This window comes from Bos grunniens, chromosome 5 (assembly GCF_055505025.1).
Source record: "Bos grunniens cultivar Pamir isolate PY7600 chromosome 5, Bosgru_T2T1.0, whole genome shotgun sequence".
NCBI classification, from domain to species: Eukaryota; Metazoa; Chordata; class Mammalia; order Artiodactyla; family Bovidae; genus Bos; species Bos grunniens.
The window spans coordinates 119716304-119733379 of NC_141169.1; the positions used below are offsets into that span (position 1 = coordinate 119716304).

Here is a 17076-nt window from a genome sequence, read left to right on the forward strand (position 1 = left end):
GCTTACAACAGGAAAACACTAGAAGTGGTCTCAATGCCCCAGAGTAGAATTGCTAATTAAATAAATGGTGATATGTATGCATTCCTGTACTCCAGCTGCATGGAAAGAATGTTCTGGAAGAGTACATGGTGCCATGAAATAACACCCACTACATATAAGAAGGCTGTTCACTAAAGAGCTACAGACCCAGCGATTTCACTGCTAGCGATGCATCTAGAGTAATGAAGGCAAGGCTGCACGGAAATGTTCATAAGATAGCCCAAGGGAAGAAAGAAGCCCGTGTTTATGAATCAGTGAATGAACAAACAGAAGGTGTCAAGCTGCACAGTGGACGAGTACTCAGACATGGGAAGGAGAGGCTGCCACATGGATGAACCTTGAAGACATTCTGCTAAAGGAGAGAAGCCAGCCACAAAAGGCCACACATTGCATAGTTCCGCTTATATAAAATGTCCAGATTAGGCAGATCTATAAAGAAATCTACAAATCAGAAAGTAGATTAGCGGTTATCTAGGGCTTGCTGGAATGGTATGAAGGGCTCCGGGGTAACAGGGGGTCTGGGACTTCTTTTGGGGTGATAAAAAGGTTTTAAATTGATTGTGACTGATTGCACAAATGCTTAAAATTATTGAATTACACACTGGTTAAATGGGTGAATCGTATGGTTTGTGAATTATCTTAATATAAAGCTGTGACAAAAATTAAAAAAAGGAAAGATCAATGGACTGGATGTGCAAAAAGAGACACACAAGTTACCAACAAAATACCAAGTGTGGCTGACTCTGAGTGGCGGAAGGAAGGAACATCTGATTTTCTTTTCGCTTATCCGTCTGTCTTACAAAACTTTATATAAACGAACTTAACTGAGCAACGAGAAGCAGGGGAGCAACAGCACTTAAGGCGCCCTGTCTGAAGCCAGACGGCCTGGGTGCGGCCTCCGCCAGCCCTCACAGTACACAGCCCGGAGGGACGGCCCAGCTCCTTCCTGCCCATCTGTCCCACCTGTACATCCCGGGATGAGTGCTTCATGGGGTGGTCCTGCTGGCCCAGGTAACCACACGTGCCTGCCCAGAACAGAGCAGTGCCCAGTGCATGGCACGGAAGAAACACCACTTATCGCGACTGAGGCTGAACTGATACAATGGGCGATGGTTCATTAAACCAGCGTGGAGATGCCCTCGACCAACTCCCTGGACGGCGCTGCTCCAGGAGCTGAGAGTTCTGCCGAGTGGCCTCTGGTCCCACGGGGCGGACCGTCTGCACTGGCGGAAGCGCCCACTCCTGCTTCTCTATCTTCTACCCTCGATGCTTCTTCTGGGCTGCAGCCTCCCACCATCTGAGAGCGCGCACAGGAAGCGGCTGACCTCGGTATCTGTCCCCAGCGCCGGGCCGGTGCCTGACCCAGGAGACATGGAGACACGGCCACCCTCTTCCTGGGTTTCTGGACAGAAACTTGCAGTCACCTGGGACATGTCCATCAGGGCGCCCCCGCCCTGCCTCCCGGTTCCCATGGCGGGTCCAGCCCATCCCCTAAGAGCTGCTGAATGCCCCTTGCCTCCATCCCCTGTCTCCTGGACAGCCTGCCTCTCACGTGGACTCGTGCACCCGCTGCAGCTGCTGTCTGCGCCCCGCCCCTCGCCCCGCCCCCCGCCCCGCCCCCTCCCCCACACTCACTTTGGAAGCGATGTCTTTCCAAACGCACACGGGAGACCGCGTGGCCCGTTCCTCAGAGGGAAACCTTCTGTGTTCCCAGAAGAGGAAGAGCCAGGTCCACCACAGTCCAGCCCTTTAGCTGCCTGCTACCCGGACCCACGTGTCTTCTCCGTGAAAGAGGGCCGCCTTTCCATAACAGAGTCCCTCCCGGATGTCTCCTGGAGACATTCCCTGCAGCTCCCCTACATCCCACTCGGTTCAGGCGCTCTGGGACCTCCTGGCCAGCCTGGCAGCCCATCACTAGGGTGACAAATATGACACCCAAAATGGAGGAGTAAAAAGCGAATGGGAGGGACGTCCCTGGTGGTCCGGTGGTGGGGAATCCACCTGCTAATGCGGAGGACTCCGGTCCAGTCCCTGGCCCAGGATGATTCCACCTGCCGCGGGGCAACTGAGCCCATGCACCTCAGCCAGAGGAGTGACCCCAGTGAGAAGCCCGCTCATCACAGCTAGCGCGTAGCTGCCGCTCGCTGCCACTAGAGAAAGTCCACATGCAGCAGCGAAGATCCAGCGTAGCCCCCAAAGCGCGAACGGGAAAATCACAGCTGGTATCCCTAAATTCAAGAGCAGAGCGGGGGACACGAGGCACACTCAGCCCGAGAGGAGAAGCCAGGGTTCCAGCCCAGACCTGGGAGGAGCGCCTCAGGGAGCCTCCTCAAGGGCTCTGTCCACTCCCGGTGCCTCCGCGGCCACCTAGGCTGTCCACTGGCAGGATACCCCCTGCCCCAGGGCCACATCTCCACAGCCCTGTGATTCTCAGCTTGATGTGGGGTAAAACCCAGGGATATCCTCAGGGGTGCAGACCTGCATCCCTTGCTTCCTCGGTTTGACGTGGAGGTGGTGTGATTCTCTAATAAACTTATCCGTGTTTCAAAATTTCACGTTCCATCAATTATGGCCAGTAATCAAAAGCAGCCAATCAAGAGCCACAAACTGTCGCTGGGTAGCACGCTTGGCTCCAGGACTGAGCTTTCTGTTTCCTAGCAACAGGATTCAGCGCCCTGCTCATCCCTGTCCTCAAGTTCCATCCTGGTCTCTCACCAGGCCTCCGGGAGCCTCCAGCTTCTGCCGCTGGACTGGGGCTGCACCCCGGCTGTGTTGCTGCGACTGCCTCAGGGCTGTCGGCCCAGGTCAGGAGGCCCCGGCCTTGTCTCTCTCCCCACCTCCTTTCCCCTTCCAGCCTCACTGGGTTCCAGCCTCTCCATCACCCTGGATTCGAGTCATAAGCACCAAGAACTCCATTCCCCTGCCTCTTCCTGGTGAGAGTTTTCAGTGCACAGGCGTGAACTCATCCATGTGCTCTGACTTCCTAAAGTTTTCCCCCTGATAAAGCTTCTTTGCTCCATCAATCTTCACTCAGCCTCCAGAACCTTCTCTGACCCCACTTCCTTGTAGTATCCAGTTTCAGCAAGAACCCTTGTTTTGCCATTTAGTTGCTAAGTCCTGTCCGAGTCTTTGCAACCTCGTGGCTGGTAGTCCGCCAGGCTCCTCCGCCCTTGGAATGCTCCAAACAAGAAAAATGGAGTGGGTAGCCATTCCCTTCTGCATGGGATCTTCCCAACCCAGGGATCAAACCCACTTCTGCTGTGCTGCAGGCGGATTCTTTACCACCTTTCCCACCGAGCCACCAGGGAAGCCCTACCAAGTCTGTTTATTCAGAACCAGCCCCTCCGTATCTGATCAGGCTCCTTTCCCTCCCGCGATCACCAGGTTATTCTGACCACCTGGCCTGCCTGGGGCAAGAATCCTGCCCGGTCAGTTTAGCCAGAAGCCCCCCAAGCCCTGCTGTTTCCTATCAGTAATTTCCCATCTCCTGACTCCCCTCCCTGCTCTGGGCTATAAATGCCCACTCGCCCTGCTGCCTGTAGTAAGGAGCCCAGCCTGCTTCCTCAATAGCAAAATCCCGTCCCCGTGGTCCCCAGGCACGCTGTGATGGTCCTGAATAAAGTCTGCCTTACCATCTTCGACAAGAGTCCTTGAATTTTTTTTTTCTTTAACATGTCAGACTCCTAACATTGCAGCCACAAAACTCTCGAGGCCTGAGTTTTAGAATGGAGGAAGCTGTTTATCTCCGTGTGCCCCTCCCTCTGCGTGGGGGCCCCTCCCCAACCATCCTGCATCCCCTACATCCTTTGGCAGGACAGCCCCGATCTGTCCGCCCAGGTTCAACACAGACCACATCTCTCTTTGGAACCGTGTTTGTCAAGCAAAGAAAATTACAGTCAGCAAAATTATTGGGTGGGCAACCAGCATTTTAAGAAATGAATTAGGATAGAATTGAACATGTCAGAGAGTGCTGAGGGTATAAGTATTGTTCTGTGAAACTCATTTCAAGTGTTTGTGTGTCTGTGTGAGTGTGTGTGTCTTAAGGACAGCGCTTTTGAAGACGGCTCTTCTGGAAGCTTTCCTGGGACGCCCTTACTGCAGCCCACAGCCCGCGTTGGGGCGGCCCTCCTCTGCGCCAGGCGCTCTCTCAGCACTCCATCACTGCACACGGGAGTGTGATGGCTGCTTTCCCAAACCAGCACACATCTGCAGGGGCCAAGGGCACGCCTGCCCCACTTTCCTCCCCCACTCCTCCAGCACCTGGCATCTCACAGGTGCTCAGCAAACAGACTTTGAAGAAAGGAGTGTCCAGGATGTTCAGAGAGAACACGATGAAATGCGAGGTGCAAGGTTTTTATCCTGTACACCCTTTTAACAGGATGAAAGGCTGAAATCAAAGGAATGAATTGTGAAGGTGGGGATGCAGGCATCCGTGGCGGTCCCCTGCATTCCAGTTGAGGGACGCCCTCCCTGGGCTGGGGGCAGAGGAGACACGAGGCGCTGCCCTCCTGCCCCCCAGTTCTCAGGGGCCCGGGTTCTGCAGCACCTCCCTGCCAGCCAAGGGAGACGGGCAGCTGCAGCTGGGAAGACACTGAAATGGGAAGTCAGAGGATGTGATTAACCAGGACCAGAAAGCTCACGAAGAAACTCAGCCTGGACACAACCATATTATGGCACCAGCCTTGTCCAAGCCCCCGGCCCAGGCACCATGGAGCCGAGCCCTGAGACCAGACAGACCCCCTGGCCTGAGCCTCCTCCTCTCTACCTGTTTGGTTCCCCCACAGGGCGTGTGTGGCATGCATGTGTGATATGCTATATGTACACGTGTGTGGCATGCATGTGTGTATACATGTGTGCATGCGTGCTATGCATGTGTGTATATGGTGTGTGTACAAGTGTGTGGTGTGCATGTGTGTGTATGTTGTGTGTACAAGTGTGTGGCGTGCATGTGTGTGTTTGCTATATGTACACGTGTGTGCACGTGGTGTGAATGTGTGTGTACGCTGTGTGCACGTGTGCATGGTCCTGGGAGAGCTATATCCTCACGCCCTCACGGCAGGCTCTGTGGTTCCTCTGGGGCCTCCCCAGCCAGGACTCAGGTGGAAGGAGGGACCAGTGACCTTCCACCTCGGCTCCTCCCAGCTGTTCGGTCAGTGCCCGGGCCCTCCAGTGGCTCCTGAGAAAGGGTCGCCGGCTTCATCGGGACGTCATGGGTGCCCAGCTCCCCTTCCTCATGCAGAATCCAGAAGAGCCCCGGAATCAGGAAGGATGATTCCTGCAGCAGGTCCACAAAGGGCCGGGCAGTCAGCGCTGGGGTGGACAGTGAGTCTGGGCGCTGCAGGGCCAGAGCCTCCCAGGGCGGAAAGATGACCCTGAGGGCACCTGGACTTGCCAGCGTGTCCCGCTGAGGAGACAGGAGAGGGAGGGGTGGGGATGGCCACACTGAACTCAGAGGACTCAGTCTCCGGAGGAGGAGCTGGAGACCCAGGACTGGGCTCTTGTGAACCGCGGCACCAAGACGACTCACCAAGGCCAGGGCGGTGGGCAGAAGCGGGGTGCTTCAGAGGGGCCAAGACAGGGCTCCTGGGGCGTGTGCCCGGCCTTCCGGGTGCCGGAACTCCACTGACTGCACGGGGCCAAGGCTGTGCTGTCCAGGGGTTCAAGGACGCCAACATTCAACTCCGAGCAGAGAAGACAAGGCCCATCTGGGGCAAGGGTCCAAAGACTCCTGTGCTTGGAACAAAGTCCGGCTCCCCCACCCCCGGCAAGGTCGGGGACCGAGCACCGCAGGCAGGGGAGGATATGGGCCCCGAGGGCTGGCGGGCCACTCGGCCCGGTCCGCAAACTTTACGCTGGCCGCCCGTCTTCCCCGAGAGGGGCTCCGGACGCGGGCGCGGCGGGCCGTCTTTGTCGCCATCCAGAGGCGCGGATCGGGCGCTTCGTCCCCTCCGCCGCCTGCCTCCCCCGCCTGTACCAGGGCCCGCGTTGGGCCCCCGCGGCGCCGGGCACGCGCCTCGGGAGCGCCCCTCGCCTCGGTGGCCCGCGCGCCTGGCTCGGGCGCGCGGCGACGCCCAGAGCGGCAGGGCCGGCGTCCCCGGGCTCGGCGGGCGCGGGCGCGGGCGCGAGCTCGGCGCGGGGCGCAGTGGGCCGGAGCCCGGGCGCGGCGGCGGCGGCGGCGGCGGCGGCGGCGGCGGAGGATGGCGCGCGCGGGGCCCGCACGTGGAGGCCGGCGCGGGGGCGCGGGCAGGGCCGGCTGCTGAGACGCGCTGCTGCCCCCCGCGCGGGCGCCGCGGCTTCAATGGCGCCATCGCCCAGGACCGGCAGCCGGCAAGATGCGACCGCCCTGCCCAGCATGTCCTCAACTTTTTGGGCGTTCATGATCCTGGCCAGCCTGCTCATCGCCTACTGCAGTGAGTACCGCGCGGCCCGGGCCCCCGCCCGGCCCTCGGATCCCGGCCCCGGCCCCCGATCCCGGGCCGCGGCTCCGGCAGGGCGCCCCTCGGGCCGCCCGGAGTCCGTGCGGAGTTGCGAGCTCGGGGCGCGTGGTCCCCCGGGTCCCCACCGGCCCTCCGCTGGGCCAGGAGGACGGGGGTCCGGCACTTCCGAGGCCGGCGCCACCTCTGAGCCTCCCTCCCCCGACTCCGGGGCAGGGCCCGGGCGCCAGGCCCCGGGTGGCGCGGCGCGTCCCTACGCGGAGATGCCCGCGGCTGCCCAGCGTACCGCCGCCGCTCCCGGCCCAGGCCCACGATGCGAGCTGAGCCGGCGGCTTCTTGGCCGAGCCGCGCGCTCCGGAGGCGGCGGAGGGTCTGGGGCGGGCGGGTAGCGCTGCCGGGGGTGGCGGCGGAGCGCCCTGCCCGGGGCTTTCCGCGGGCGACACTCGCTCGGGGAACGTGGGGGGACGCGGCGGCCGATTCCGGAGCGGGGCGCCCGGGGCAGAAGCGGGGCTCGGGCTAGGACGCGCGGCTGGAGCTGCTGGCTTGCAGGCTCGCCGGCGCTCTCCTAAAAACAGAGAAGTGAGGGGTGGGGTGCCCGCTGCCGCCGGCATTTCGCGGGTAGCGTCCGGGGACCGGAACCGGGTGACCCCCATGGGTCTGGCGCGGGGCCTCGGGCTCGGGGCTGTGGTGGCACGGGTTGGTGGGCGCCCGGGGCACAGGCTGGGGGCTGGGGTGCCAGGAACAGGCTGAGGTCTGCCTGGGTGCGTCGGGGTGCTCTGTGTCAGGGGCACAGGCTGGGCACTGCGTGAATGGGAGGTGGTCGGACATTGAGCCTAAGGACTGGGGTGGGGTGAGTGGTCAGTGCTCCAGACACGGGTTCGCGGCTGGTTGGGGTGGGTGGGGAGTGGTCAGCGTCCGGGCATGGGTTCCCAGCCGGAATGGCGAGGGCTGGGGGTGGGGTAGGTTTCCCCCGCCGGCCGCCTGGCACAGGGTCCGGGTCCCTTCCCACCCCAGCAGGAGGAAAGGACGGGCGCTGAGGAACACCTGTCATGGAGAATTGCCATGGGCGCGGGAGGCGATGGAAAAATATGGATTCTTTACAAAAAAAAAGAGAGAGAGAGAGGCCGGCGGCGTACCACGCTCCCCGCCGCCACCTCGCAGCCCTCCCTCGGCCTCCTAGCTTCCAGCCCGAGCCTTCGCGCTCTCCAAAATGGGACCGCAGCGGGCCATGGAGACCCTGGGCGCGCGGGTGCCCAGTCCTGGGACGGCGCCCCCCAACCCGGAACCCTGGGGAATCCGTGCTCAGAGCTGGAATGGTGCGGTTGGTCTGAGCCGGGCTGTGCATTTCCCTACAGTTGCCTGGCGCGCTGTGGCAGCGGTGGGGAGGGGTCTCGGAGCCGGAAGATTCCCTGCGGGGTCGCAAGCCCAGCTGCCCTGGCTGGCACCGCATCCCTGGGGATGCGCCCCAGGAGCCTTTCCCAGTGTGTTCCGGGGCAGGCTCCCTGGAGGGGGAGGGGGTCTGGGGCTTGAGGGAGGAGGCCTGTGTCCTCTCCCCAGCTCCCTGCGGCCATCTCGGGACCCTGGGGCAGGTCCCCGGGGCAGGTAAACTCGGGGCTCGAGAGGAGGTGCCCTGTGGATGCACTTCCTGGTGGCGGCAAGGGAGGGGTCCCAACCACAACCGGCCGTGTTGGGAGGCGATTTGTGTCCCTGTCCGCGTCCGCCGGCCGCTGTCCCTTGCTGGCTCTGGGGACAACATCGCGGTGAGAACCCGGCAACCACAGGCTGGCTGGGGAGGCAGCCCTCCGGGTGGGGAAAAGAACAGCCGCTGATTGTTGTGAAGTGTGTGACACCTCCGCCCGTGGCTTCAACACTTCCCGCCCCAGGTACACCAGCCGGGGCCTTCCTTTCTCGCCTTCGGATCTCTGTGCAGCCGCTGCTCGCTCCACCCCCGCGCCAGCCCTGCTTCAACCTGAAAGGGAACCCTCTCTCCGCTGTCTTGACACTCACACCTCTGCCAGACGGCCGCCTGCTCCCGGCTGGGGTCAGAGTGAACTGTGCCCGCTGCTCGGACACTTGGTGGAACCCGAGGTCCCGTGGGACACTCAGGCTGCCTTTTGGAAGCCTCCCGGGCATTCTAGAAACAGCTCTTCCACCAGGATGAGGACATGTGGTAAAAACATCTTATTATCCAGAATGGCAGAAATCATTAATAGCAGAAGCTTGGGTTCACCACATTTTTATGGTTGTCTCCATGGAATGGGATAATTGACAGTAAGATAACGTTTGTGGACACACCCCATTACACCAGAAAGGCACTTGGAGAAATTAAAACCTTTCGGTAGAATACAAAGTAGACATATGCACTTGGAGAAATTAACGCATGGCACTAAAATACGAAATAGACATGATAATAATTGATAGCTTGGAACAGCAGTCTTGGAGAGAAAAGAACCCCCCTTCTTTTTTAAAATTGATAAAGCAAATAAAAAGCAAATGAAACAATCCCTGGGATTTCATTCTCTTTTCCAGTATATCTGGGATGAAGAAGAATAGTTAGCATCCGTGTTTGTAAATTGTTTTTGTTATCTGTCAGGATTTTTATTACCCGAAATGTTTTTGTGTTTTGGAGAAGATCTATCTGTATCATTAATTAGGGAGATTGATAACTCACCATTCAGGGTTCAGTTATCCTGCCTGTTCAATCTGTGCATTTTGCTGCAGCACAAAAGGTGTTCACTTCCTGGCACGGCTGAAAGAAAACTGGAATATTTCCTGGCCTGGTTTTCAGTCAGGGGTGCTCTGCTGTTCTTGGCCCCTGAAAGCCTGGCTTTTTTGCAGCCTGCCGAGCTTCATGTTTAAGGACATGGGCTCCACCCTCTGGCTGGAGAAAGACCTGCAGTCCACCAATTAGGTTAGTTGCTATAGTGACACAGCCTTGTCATTTTCTCCTGTTGGGGAAGAATTGCCAGGAGAAGCAGGAAGGGGAATGGGGCCCTCGATGGCTTTCTTTCAAGATGCGTACTCCGTGTCTGTGTACATTCCCATTACAGCAGGGCTGGGCGCTCGGCAAAGAGGCGTCCTGGGGAGGTGAAGAGCTCGGATGAGACCCTGAAACTCTCCTTCTCCCTGGTTGGGGGAGATCTCTGTCCTTGCGGCTTGGAAAGTGCTGGCCTAGGTCCTCTTCCCCTTAGCGTATCCAGAGCCAAGAGGTCTGTCTGGACTCGGTTCTTGGCTAGAGTGGGACAGCTCTGGCCAAACCAGAGAGGTTTGCTTGTATGCTGTGCTCGTCCTAAGACCTCAAAGATGCCGTCTCTCGTGCTAGCTTGCATTTGTTGTTCAGTCACTACGTCCTGTCCGACTCTGCGACCCCACAGACTATAACACGCCAGGCTCCTCTGTCCTCCACTGTCTCCCGGAGTTTGCTCAGATTCGTGTCCGTTGAGTCGGTAATGCCATCTAACCATCTCATCCTCTGCTACCCCCTTCTCCTTTTGCCTTCAATCTTTCCCATCATCAGAGTCTTTTCCAATGAGTCAGCTCGTCACATCAGACTGTAATAACAATGAGAATGGTGACCTAGAGGCTGCCTTAGCACCCTAAGCCTTGACTTGATATTCGTGCACAGTATTTAATCTGAAGGTGGAGACGGCTGGGCTTTCACGTAGACTGCGAGTCCCCTATTTGGACAGGCTTGTTGGACAGTGTGTAAACGTTGGGAAGAAAGTCTGTATTTTTAAAGTACAAGGGAGCAGGGTGGGAGAGTCAGTGTGACTCTGTTTTTGACTTTTGATTTTTTCTGAATAAATCTCATCAGGATTGAATGGCAGCTTCAAGTTAAATCTCGCATCATGGTTCGCACATAACTACGAGAAGAAACTACAAACAACTTCTGAATTATTGTTGATCCATTAGAATACTAACCAAGCGTAGGCTCTCTGGTGCTGCGTTTTCTTTACAAATACAATTTATTGCATATTTAGGAGAGATTAGGCCACTTTCCTGCTGTTCACATTTTATTTCTGGGGGTTTCCAAGAGGTAAAATTGAAAGTACTGGAAACTTAATGAAGTGGTGCCATTCAGAAGTTTATTTGTCTTTTTTTTCCCTCCTACTGCGTTTTTTATTTGATGAATTTCTGGCAGGAGAAGATGTGCCCCGTGTGTTTCTTTCAGCCACGGAGAGACAGGTTACCTGCGGGTGGGTGTGTGTTAGCGGAACTCCATGCCCAGGGGTGGGCGTGAGGTGGGGAGGGGTTGCCCCCCGAAGCCAGCCAGGCAGGTCGGTGCGCCCTCACCCTTCCCCTCGCTTGCCTAGTCCCCCAGACGTGGCCAGGAGGGGCTGCACCCTGCAGGGCTCCCCCGGGGGGCCTCTTACCCCTCGCAGCAAGCCCGGGGAACAACACAGCCAGGAAAGAGGCCACGTGCCGCAGCTCAGCCGGCCGAGCCTTGGGCACCAAGCGTCCGGGCCGACCCCTGCCCTGGAATTCCTTGCTCTGGACCTGCCCCTCGAGTGATATATGGAGATCAGTCTCTGTGGCATGAAGTATTTTCAGGTGACTTTTATGGGCGTAATTATGGGAAAATGTTATGATAATGTGGCACTAGAAAAGGGAAGAAAAGCAAAACATTAAAATCCCCATTTCTTTATATAGCTCCGCAGCTGCGCTGATTGAGAAGGGCTCGTTTTTGCATTAAAGCGGTGGTGCTCTGGAGTTAATGACCTCCACCGCACGCCACCTGTCACCCAGAGCCCTGGGCGCCGGCCCAGTGGCGGGGAGGAGAGCCGCTGACGAGGGGGCCGTGGGGCAGGGGGCCGTGGGCAGGTTCCCGTGCGCCCGGGGGCGGCTGCGGGGCCTATGGGCTGTGTGTGTTTGGAGGACTGTGGCCTGGGCTGGCTCCCAGGGCCGAGAGTGCCTGGGGCAGGGGGGCCCGTCTGTGCCTGCAGCCTGGCACGCCATCCGTAGGCCCCAGAGCTGAGCCAGCGCCGCACAGCCTGCCCAGGGTGCCCGCAGCACCTGGGAGACCTCCAGCGGCTGCCCGCCCCTCCCCAGGTGCCCCTCGGCACGGGTTGCACCCCGGAGGGGCGCTGACGGAAGCTCCCGGCAGGCCGCACACGCCGTCTCCTCGGCCCCGCTTCCCGCAAACCTCCTGGCCGCTGGCGGTGGATCTGGGCAGCCAGCCCCATCCCTCCTTACCCCCGCGGACGTGGTGGAGGGCGCCCGCAGGCTTTGGAGCGTTTCCTTATCTGTGCCAGCGGCTGGCAGGAGTCGGGCGTGGAATCGCTTTTGTCTCCACCGAGGCTGGCGGGACTCCTCCAGCTCCCCCGGGGCCTCGCTGCGTCCTCGGGCATGGGGGCCTGGGTCTGATGGGATGGCGGCTCCGTGGTGAGATGGCCCCGGGGACACCACACTCCTCTCTCGCTGTTCCCACCTCCCGGTCAGTCCCGGGCCCTGTTGTGCTGCCCACTACTGTGGGGTCAGCTTCCCCCCCGGAGGTCTGGCCTCGGAGGGACTCCACCCGGGGACCCAGCTGTCTTTCCAAGCGTGTTGAAGGAGGCAGGAGGCGGGGAGAGCCAGCCCCCGCATCTCTGACTCCGTGCGCCCGTGGGACAGGGAGTTGGGGAGTGTGTGGACACAGAGACAGGTGAGACAGTGGCCTCCTGGGCTCTCATCCTGGGAGCGCCAGACGGTCCACACAAGTCAAGGCAGCAGAGGAGGGGGCTCTCAGTGGGTCGGGCACCCCGTTCTTCTGGGTCCTTGCCCGGCCTCTCTCCGGCCACAGCTTACCCCAGCCGCTCAGCCCCAGGCTCTGGCCCTGAACCCCCTTCCATTCCTGGAGCCTTCTCTTGCCCTGCCTGCCTCCACCAGGGCCTCTGTGTTGAGGATGGCCTCTGGTTCTAACCCTGTGCCCAGCCTCCTGGAAGTCCTTCTCCAAAACACCACTCACCATCCTCCAGGTCTGTCTGCAGTGCCATCAGCGGAGTTCCCCATGCACACATCAGCGTCATTCTCGGAGGGCCACTGCCTCCAGGCTGGCTGCCAGGAGCTCCCCGCCCCGGCTCCCCTTAGAATGGCGTTGGCACCCACCGCTCCTCCCTGCGAACATCACTCAGGGCCTGACCATTGCCGCTGACGTTTCCTGCCCAGGAGGTCCCCTCCGCCCCTGGCGGAGTCCTTCTGGGGCCTGCACCCCTGGCTCCCTCTGGGGGAACGTGTGTGTATGTGTGCTGGTTCTCTCCTGCACACCTGGTCTCACTGGAATGTTCTGCTGCCCACGGGGCCCCTCCCACGGTAACTGCCCACTGTGCTGTCGCAAGTGCAAGGTGGGAACCTGGGGTTGGACTGGTCCCCGGAACACCCCCAGCCCCCAGGGTTGGAGACGTCCTCCTCCAGGAAGCCTCCCCTGAGTATGCCAGCTCCTCTGCCTCTCCATGCGCTCCGTGTTCATCCGGCTGTCGAGGCTCCACCCCACCCCCAACCCCACGTCATGGTCACGGCCGGCCTCTCCAGGGCAGGGTGCTCAGCACAGTGCCTCTGGTTTACTGACAGCTGCAGAATGGTTTTCCAAGAGGACAGACAGAATGGAGTGCCTGCAGAGACAGTGTGGGGAGCCAGGGCCCCGAGCTTTTCAGGATGCCCCGTCACCCGGGTGGGTCCCATCTGCCTGTCTTGGCATCTCGGATCCAGCAAGAGAGGCTGGTTCACGTGGTGGGGCAGGTGCCCCCGGGGTCCTGGCTGACGGCCTGTGACGGGTAGCTTTCTCCTGAGCTCGCTTGGGAGAGTTCATCTGCTGTTGAGGAAAGTCAGCACCAGCATTATAAGCATCTCTGAGCTCACTTACTAAAATCCGCTGGTGACGCGGTGATGGAGGAGTCGTCCCAGCCTGGCTGACCTGCCCATGAGCAGGTCGGCTGGAACTGGGCCAGGTCCGGGGTCTCCTGCTGCAAGGTCCCTGGGTGACGCGGAGGGGAAGAACGCCGGTTCTCCAGGACCTGACTCACATCTGACTTTACTGAGCGTTGAGAAAGGGGGTTTCAGAGCACACCCACAGCCTGAAGCCTTGGGTCTGGGAGGGTTGGGTCTCTGGGCCGTTCTCCGGAGGCCTTTCCTGTGAGGATGCTGCAGAACTGAAGCGCCGGTGCCTCTGCGCTGCCCTGGCTACTGCTGGATGCAGGTGAGTGGCCCCTCCTGGCTCTGTTTCTAAATTATGTTTCTCTGCAGCAGCTCCATTACCTGGTAGCACTTCCCCGGATATACTAAATGCCATTAATGGGTTGATAGGGCTCGTGTTAATTAATTGATGCTAATTTATGGTTCTCGCGGCCGTGCTGGTGGCTGGAGCAGGCCGGCTGTGGAGCCACGCCGGGTCTGCCCCGAGTTTCCGTGCAGCCCAGCGTGTCTCTTCCCTTCTCCTGCGCACATGGGGGGCTCTGTGGCCCTGACAGGGTGCCAAGCAGGGAGGCAGAGGCTGGCCTGGGCACCCAGTGCCTCTGAAACCCTCTCGCAGGCTTAGGCCTCCTGACACCAAGGTCCTAGGGACGTGGCAACCCACATGCCTCTTTACAAAGACTCCAACCGAATCGACAGTGTTCCGTGGTCAACAGAAATGCATCTTCTGGCAGCGGTTGGTGTTCAGTCTGTCTTAGCTCAGTGTTCATCATAAGGTTCCGGGATGCAAAGGGGGCAGCTTCTAGAGGCAGGGGCAGCAGGAGCCCACGCGGGGCAGCGCAGTGGTGGCTGGCCACCTCCAGCTCTAAAGCCTGCAGTGTGTGGGGGGGATGCACGCGGCTTCATCGGATGCGGTCGTCATGGAGATCTGCAAGACCTGCCGTCGCCATCACCGTCTCAGGTGGTCAGAAGGTTTTTCTCTGTCGCACCCTGGGAAGTGGGCAGGACACCCAGAAACCTCTGTCCCCTCAGCCTGTCAGCCCCGTCCCCTGGCCATGAGCCTGCCCGCAGGGCCGGGACCCTCGGAGAACAGTCTGCACACCGTAGGCCCCTCCCTCGTGATCACGGCCCCGGTTTGGCCCCTCAGACCTGACATGCTATGTGCTCCTCCTGTTTTCTTGGAGCCAGCGAAGGGGCAGGCGCTTCTGAGAAACAGAGGAGCCTGATTCAGCACGGCCACGCAGACGCGACAGGCCGGAGTGTCCTGGGTGGGACTCTCTGGGGCCTAGAAAGTTCCCTGGGGTGGGCCAGGCCCCTGACGGTGGGCGCTCCGTGCAGCCTTGTCCTCTGCCAGCACTGGGCAGGACGCAGCTCTGGTTTTGGGTGACCTGGGCCTTCGCCAGTCAGATTCTCATCGGAGTGGCTGAAACTTCAGCACGTCCTCTCCTGGGATCAGGCAGACGCCACGTGGGAGGGTCAGGAGCTGGCCCGGCCCTGCAGGACCTCGTGGCCTTGGACCCAGGGTCCTCGGGGCCCTGTGTTTGCTGAGCATGGCCACGTGTGAGCAGGCCCAGCCCTTGTTCCTGTGACCTGGGCTCGTCTGGAAGGTGGGGGCGTCTCCACTCAGAGCAGCAGACAGGAGCTCCCCCAGAGGCAGGGGCTCTGGGCCCGCCGGCCTCTCGCCACGTGGGCTTTGCGATTACCCTGGGCTGGGACCTGCTCTGGGCAGGAGCCGGGCTTCCTGGTGGTCGTATTGTCCTTGTCGCTGGGCCAGGGCCTGCAAAGAGCAGGTGCTGCAGATGAGTTATCCGGGCTGACTGCTGCTGTCAGCCGTTCACATGTGTGTGTGAAAAAGGCTCCGATGCAAATGTGGCTGACGGGGGTGGGGTGGACCTGGGGGGACCCACCTGCTTTGACCCTGACTTGGAAGACTGGCTCCAGCAGCTGTCCTTACCTGCGTGGGGAAAGAGCCTTTACCAACCTTTTAATCCAACGAAGTTCTGAGAGGAGACAGGTCGTCCAGGCCCCAGGGTCCTCGTGGCTGGCACCTCGTGTTTCTACCCGCCTGTAACCCTGATAGAGGCCCCGTTTGCCCCTGGACTCTCCCCTCTGCGGCTCCTCTCACCCCTGCCCCATCCAGACCCCCACGTGGAAGCCTGCCTCCAGGGTCCACCCAGGGTCCCACAGGAAACCCACAGCCTTCCCCAAGCCTGGCAGACTCCACCTCCCAGGGGTTTGGTGACCGAGGCCGGACCTGCTGCCCAGAGGGATGCATGCTGTCACCCCAGGGCTGTCCACGCAGTGAGACTGCCCATTTATCACGGGCCGTCCTGGGAGAGGTGAGCACCGGCCCTCCTGTGCCACTCAGCTTCAGTCCTGGTGGACAGATGGACCACCAGGCACCCAGCAGACAGTGTCCATTTGCTCCTGGGTTGACCTGGCAACCTTCCCAGCTCGATACTTCTCTTCATCTTAGAGGACAGCGGGACTCAGGGAAGTCAGGGGTGCACCCAGGGCCCCAGTCGGGGTAGGTGGCTACAGAGCAGGACCTTCTGGGGCCCCCAGCCTGGTCCCAAGGGGCCTGGGAGAGGAGGTTTGTGATGCGGGGGGCGGGGGGGGGAGATCAGCAGAGGAGAGCATGGTCACAGTGGGGGCTCCCAAATGGGGTCTCGGAGGCCACTGCAGGGCTCCCTCCAGCTGGCGGGCTGGGGCCGAGGGTGAGCACTGGGGAGACTTCGGGTGCTTGGTGCCTCGCAGACTTCCTGCCCCAAGCCTCCTGTGAGCTCGCTGAGCAGGGTAACTGTGGTGCCGCCCCGCACCGTGGGCATGCCTGCTTGCAGCTGCAACACACGTCTGCCTTTGGAGTCGAACCAGTCGCATCTCGAAGCCCCAGTGCTCGGGAACCCACACAAAAGCCCGCAGCCCTCCCAGGAAGGACATTTCTTGAGCCACTGCTGGGTGTCAGACAGGTGAAGTGATTTCTTGTGCTTTGTGATATTCAAAGTGGGAGATGGGCAGTGGTTTTCTTTTTATAGAAGGAGAAACTGGGGCTCTCGGAGGCCCACCGTGACTCCCAGTCATCCCCCCGTGGGCAGAGGCTGGGAGGGGAGCCTGGCTCCCGGACTCCTCGGGCTTCCCAGGTGGTGCTCGTGGTAAAGAACTCGCCTGCCAATGCAGGAGACGTACGAGACGTGGGTTTGATCCCTGTGTCGGGAAGAGCTCCTGGAGAAGGAAACTGCAACCCACTCCAGTACTCTTGCCTGGAGAATCCCATGGACAGAGGAGCCTGGGGGGCCGCAGTCCATGGGGTCACAGAGTCGGACAGGACTGAGCAACTCAGCACACATGCGCGCAGGGCTCCTCAGCTCTGGGTCTTGCCAGTAACCTCTGAGACACCTGGTCCCCACGAGGTGTGGGGTCGGGTGGTCACCAGGGCCACCCCACACTGCCACCAGCCCGTGGTGCTGCCTGGGGACTGAGAGCCAGCCTTTACCCAGAGGCATCCCAGCAGCCTTGGCGTCTGGCACCGCATCTGCAGAACTGTCAGCCTGAGCACACCTGGTGCCGACCGTCGCCTCTCCCGGTGCGTCAGGGTCCCTGAGACCTTCCTCAGGCTCAGAAAAGCTGTGAAGGTTATGGGGACAGCTGTTAGAGTGAAAGGACCCAGATTAAATCAGCAGGAGGGACAGGTCCACAGAGACACGGTCCCCAGGAGAGA

General features: G+C 60.2%; 1 protein-coding gene across 1 annotated transcript in view; it reads left to right on the forward strand.

Annotated features, from left to right (window-relative positions):
• The first annotated feature begins 6206 nt into the window (after positions 1-6206).
• Positions 6207-17076, forward strand: part of TAFA5 (TAFA chemokine like family member 5) — a 177216-nt gene continuing 166346 nt past the window's right edge. Inside the window, exon 1 of the mRNA XM_086404315.1 lies at positions 6207-6449. Coding sequence (XP_086260441.1) covers positions 6338-6449 — 112 coding nt within the window. The 5' untranslated portion in view covers positions 6207-6337. The remainder of the gene's footprint in view (positions 6450-17076) is intronic.